The sequence below is a fragment of the Castanea sativa genome, chromosome 6, assembly GCF_040712315.1.
Source record: "Castanea sativa cultivar Marrone di Chiusa Pesio chromosome 6, ASM4071231v1".
In the NCBI taxonomy this organism is placed as follows: domain Eukaryota; kingdom Viridiplantae; phylum Streptophyta; class Magnoliopsida; order Fagales; family Fagaceae; genus Castanea; species Castanea sativa.
In genome coordinates this window covers 39684149-39689686 of record NC_134018.1, presented here as the reverse complement: position 1 = coordinate 39689686, position 5538 = coordinate 39684149, and the positions used below count along the sequence as shown (strand labels likewise).

At 38.6% G+C, this 5538-nt stretch overlaps 1 protein-coding gene across 1 annotated transcript; it reads right to left on the bottom strand.

The window, feature by feature from the left end:
- Nucleotides 1-782: 782 nt before the first annotated feature.
- On the bottom strand, nt 783-4696 carry LOC142641365 (inactive TPR repeat-containing thioredoxin TTL3). Its single transcript, XM_075815784.1, has 7 exons — nt 3503-4696; nt 2781-2976; nt 2507-2691; nt 2091-2424; nt 1806-2010; nt 1594-1700; nt 783-1273 (listed from the first exon to the last, which is right to left on the bottom strand). The coding sequence occupies exons 1-7, from the start codon at nt 4441-4443 to the stop codon at nt 1121-1123; spliced, it is 2121 nt and encodes a 706-aa protein (XP_075671899.1). The 5' UTR covers nt 4444-4696; the 3' UTR covers nt 783-1120.
- Nucleotides 4697-5538: the final 842 nt, after the last annotated feature.

Genomic DNA, 5538 nt, shown 5'->3' with positions numbered 1-5538 from the left:
TCGAGGACCCGCAGAGGCAAGGGGCAAGGGCCAAGGGGAGCAAGCGTTGTAAATGCACTGGGGGCTAGTGTGTTTCATAAATAAACTGGTTGAAATTGCGTACGTATAACCAATAATTCAGCAAAAAAGAAAAACCAATAATTCCCACTCTGCAACTTTATCAATAGGAAAAAAAATAATAAAAAATTTTGAATTATTGACCCTTGATTTTTCTTACATCTCTTTAGAAAGACATTCAAGCCCCAACTCCAGCTTAAAAAAGAAAAACAAACAAAACTTTTTTTTTTTTTAATACAAAATAGAATTTCTTTGGCCTAATCTAAAGTATATTTGTGTGTAAAACTTCTTCCTGGAGACTTGAATCTGGCTCTTGTCCCCCACATCCCACAAGCATTTATATTTGTAGAGTGACCACTACAAATAAAACCCTTTTTTTGAGTTAGAGATGCTAGTAAAAGCTAAAATTAAATTTTGAAAAGAATAAAGAATTGCCATTTAAACACCATGAAAGAAAAGTTGCTTGTTTGTACTAAAACAAATATTCCAGCAATTATCAAGGTTGACGCTTTTTTAGGCAGAGGGAAAGCCACCCCCTTGTTGTGTAGCGCATTGTAGTTCTTTGGATCAAAAACAGATAAACATGATCCAGCCTCTCATTGCTTTCACTACAAGGATAATATCATATTATTATATGTACACAATGTCACTACCAGCCAACTCTCTCTCTCTCTCTCTCTCTCTCTCTCTCTCTCTCTTTCAAAGCTTTAGCTAAGCAGACAATATAATTAAATTGTACACTTTTTCAGCTTTATTCCTCCAAAAATGGAACATGGGACACAAGAATAAGGCTGAGATATGCCAAAAAATTACAAGGACAGCTATTGGATTTGGAATTAAAATGTGGAAGGAAGAATAAATCAGAGAGAAATGAAATGGAAAGACCATATAATTCCGCAAATGTGAACTAAGAAGCTATTTCTCTAAGGGTTTCACTGCCTTAGACCTCTATGAAACAATTATGTAGCTGATTATGTAACAAGTAATCTCCTAGTATGAATTGGGTAAAGACAGTGAATACATGGACAATTACCATCGAATGCTGTATGGTTGGGCGTTTGTTCTAAAGACTAAAGTTCCTCACTGAGTCTTCCAATAATTGATGGCTTGGGCGGATTAGCTCCATCACTTTCTCTCCATTCCTGTAAATCTTAACTGTTGGAACGGTTCTTATGCTCTCAGCTTTTGCTACTGCTAAGAGCTCCTCCACATCGACCTTTAATCAAACAACAAAAAATTGTTAATATGTCAAATTTGACAAGAGATTTTACCATGCTTTTTATAGCACAGAATAAGATCATTCAGTATATTTTGCAAGCACGGCACCAGTCATCACAAACTAAATCAAAAAAGAATGCAAAGAGTTGGATTTCTTATTAAAAGGATTATAAAAGGGAAAGAAATTTAACATGACCTCTGAAGACCCATGCAATGAAACCATATAAACACAACATAGGCTCATTTCAAGCACTATGTAGAATGCCGTGGAATGATACAAATCACAAAAGGCAAGCAATGGACCAGTGTGATGCCTACCTTAAAAAAATTAACAGATGGATATCGAACGCACAGCATATTGATGAATGGTGATATTTCTTCACATTGTTCATTTGATGCCACTTTGAAATGAATGACTGAAACACCTGAAATTGAAATTTTTGTTTAGATAGGACAATTGAGGATATTGTGGAGTGGAGCAGGAAAGAAAGACAAGCATCACAAACCAATAGTAAAGGCACCAAACTCACCAGGAGACAATGTAGCAGATTTAAACTTATTTAGACTAGAAACTTCTTCTACTTCACCACAAAAGGTCATACTATGAACTTCCAGTCCACGAGATTTCTTTAATGCAGCTTGTGCACGGTGTAGAGATTCAGCAACCTCATTGTCTCCAGGAAGTTCCCTCCTCAAGACCTCATAATCTCGCGTAGCCTCTGCCCACCGTTCAAGCTATAACATCACACAAGCAAACTGAAAAATCAAAGAGCAAAAGCAACACTATGAACATAAGCAATTGCATACCAACTCACCTTTGCATTTGAGACAGCCCTCCTTAGAAGGGCCTTCATGTAATTTGGCTGGATTTTAAGGGCCTGGTTGCAGTCCTCAACAGATTTTTCCCATAGTCCAAGCTTAGACCAACAAACTGCTCTGTTACAATAGAGAACCGAATTGCAACTATCATATTTGAGGCCTTCTCCATAAGCTGAGCAGGCTTCAGAAAATCTTCCAGAGCTAAAAAGATCATTTCCCCGGGAACGAGCTCTTGCCACCATTTTCACATTATTTAACACCCTTGCAACTTCAACATTACTGCCATCAATCATACCAGCCTTCTCAGCTGCCACAACTGCATTCTCAAACCTGCTAGGAATCAACTAACTGTTCTCACTCATCCCAAAAGCCATTACTACTTTGTATATGAATTTTATATGTTAGAGCATACCTTCCCAATGCCATCTCCACCTGAGCTCGGACATAGAGAAGATAAACTTCAGCAAGCATTCCAAAGACCTTGGTTTGCGAGCAGCAAGGAGGATAATTTTCTAGCTTAGGAATGTTTGAAAGGATAGACTCTGCTTCTTCAACTTGATGGAGCTTCAAAAGGGCTTCTGCCTTACAAGCAATAAGCTGTAGAAACCATTCTTATAAGTTAGCATTTTGATACTTTTCTCCACATCAATTAGAAAATTTTAGAGATTTCATGCTTAGGGTTCTACCTGAGGAGAGCAATCTGCCCCAATTTCCATGGCTGCATCAGATTCCCTGATTGCACTCTTCCAATCGCCAATCTTCCGGGCATCTGTGCATTGGTTCAGATGCTTCACCAATGACTTTAGCTTCTGCAACTCGGATTGATCAGGCTGTTGCCCAGGGAAAAAAAGGTGGCGTTGGGCATATTCAACCTGCCCAAAGCTGTAAAAAAAAAAAATCAGATTAAAATGACAAATGATCCATGAATCGTATTAATCTTGCAGGCTTGCAGCCAATAGCCTCAAGACAAGAGGTCAATGATTCAAAAATCTAAATTCACCAAACGTGAAGACAGAAAAATTAGAAACCCAACAATCTTAACTACCTCCAGAATTGAACAAAGAACTGTCTTAAATAATAGCAATTATAACAACTACTCGAACAGCAATCCACCATTCTAATTAGGTATTATGAAAAACGGAATACAAGTAGAGACTAATGTGACAGATACAACAATGGCATTGCAGAGGTAAGACCAATTCACCAATGCAAAAGAATATAAAAGTCAGCAAAAGCAATCTAACAATGAGAGAACCCAAATAAACAAAATAGATCATAGATGCACCAAAACCAATGAGAAACACAAGGTATAGATCAAAACAAACAAACAAAAACACCAATCACATTTATCCAAGCAAAGCCCCCCAAAACAAAAGCACGAAACATCCAAGACAGAAAACACACTCACCGGAGATAAAGAGATGCCAACCTCTGGTGTGGCCTTCCATAACTAGGCTGCAACCTCACAGCCTCCTCACACTCCTTCACTGCCTCCCCCAACCTCCCCAATTTCGTCAATGCCGCAGCCCGATTACTCCGAAATGCAGCATTATCGGGCGACAAGGAAATGGCCCGATCATACAATGACAAGGCCTCCACAAAATGGTCTCTTCTATACAACTCATTCCCAGCCTTTTTCACTTCTTCAGGATCACTACTAGCAAGTGCTCGCCTAACCATCATAGCTTCTCCAGCAAAATGTATATTCCCAGTCACATTAGCATCTATGACACTCGCAGTCAATTTAGAAGCAGCACCAGCACCAGGACCACCACCTCTTACTATGCTTCCGTGGCCATAGTTACCAGTCCCAGAACCAGCTTTTAAGATTCTCCCAGTGCCAGTAGCGTTTCTAGGAGCAGGAACCGCTTTTAAGATTTTCCCAGATGGGCAAATGTTACCACTTGGTAATACTGTCCCATTCGAGGAAGCTGAAGTTGCTCCATTTCCACCCGAATAGATCAAAGGGGGTTCCGCTGAGACAGATCTCCGATGACCCGGTTTAGAATTACTGGATCGGTGAGGGTCTTGGGCAATTGGGCTGGTTTCGGACAAGCCCGAGAGCTCTCCAGAGTGGTTGTTTGATTTGGATTCGGATCTGCTTGCCAACTGGGTGTGGGTGTTGTTGCTATTCTTGGCCGAAGCTGAGCCAGAAGAGCTGGAGCTTGAGCTTGAAGTGAGTGCACCATTGGCCACTGAGCCACGAGTTCTCAGGGGAGAGACTGGTGAGGCTAGATCGAGCTCGCGGAAATCGGGCTTGTTCTCGTCGCAACTCAGTGAGTCATGGAACCGAGTGGTTAAGGAGTCAAAGCTAGAAATTTCTTGTATGGGTTTTGCAGAATGCGACATGTCGTACGACCAGTTTGCAAAGAAATGTTTGTGAATTGTGATTGGTGGGTGTGAGAGTTCGGTTCTTTTAGCAATTGTTTGTGTTAAGAATACAAAGAATGAGTTATGTAATAGCAGAGAGAGTGCGAGGAAGACATAGAAAAAGAGAAAGAGAGATGGGGATCTCGTGATATCAGAGGAGGAAGCAAAGAATGAATGTGAGTGATACAAAGTTGAGTTCAGAGAGAGAGAGAGACTTTAATGGGTATTTGATTTTTTATTTCCTCTGAAAATTTTATCTTTTCATAATTTGCTTGTTTGTTGTTGCTACTTCACGAGCTGGATCTAACTCTTCGTTCTCTCCCTCTTTTTTTTTTTTTTTCTTTTTTTTTTTTTGGCAAAAATCCCTTTTGTGTCCTATATTTTGGGCGAATTCTCACTTCGGTCTTTAAATTTTGAAAATCACCTTCCATTTAGAATAAAAATTATTTACGTGATACACGAAGTGCACATGTGTCATATTAGATGTTGAAATAGTTAATAAAATAATAGATACATATTAAAAATAACAAAAAAAATTAATTTAAAAAATAAAAAATAGTGTTCTCAATTAATATAAATTTAATATATATATATATATATATGTATATGCATAAGTATATATAATCTTAGTTTTTTTTTTCAAAAAAATTGTTGTAACTTTCCTAACTTTTCTTGAATTTTCCTGACAACCAAACACAACATCACAAAAATCAAATCTACCAATCTTTAATTTTAGTAGACAAAAATCACCCTAATATTGTACTTAATCAAAAACCCTTTTAATCCCCAAAAACCCAAATCAAAACACCTTCAAGCCCTCTCTCTCTCTCTCTCTCTCTAAACTTATGGCCAAAAGCCCAGATAAGTAGTGATTGAGTGGTCTGACCAATCCAGATCTGAAAGAGAAAGAAACATAGAGGAGATTCAAGTTAGAGGAAGGTTGATTGGACTAGGTTTTCTCTAGGTTTCATGGCGGATTTGTGGTGTTGGAGAGTTGGGTTGTATTAAATATGGATTTGATGATTTTGGCTGAAATTTATGGAAGCATAAAGGCCTTTGCCCTAATTGATGCTC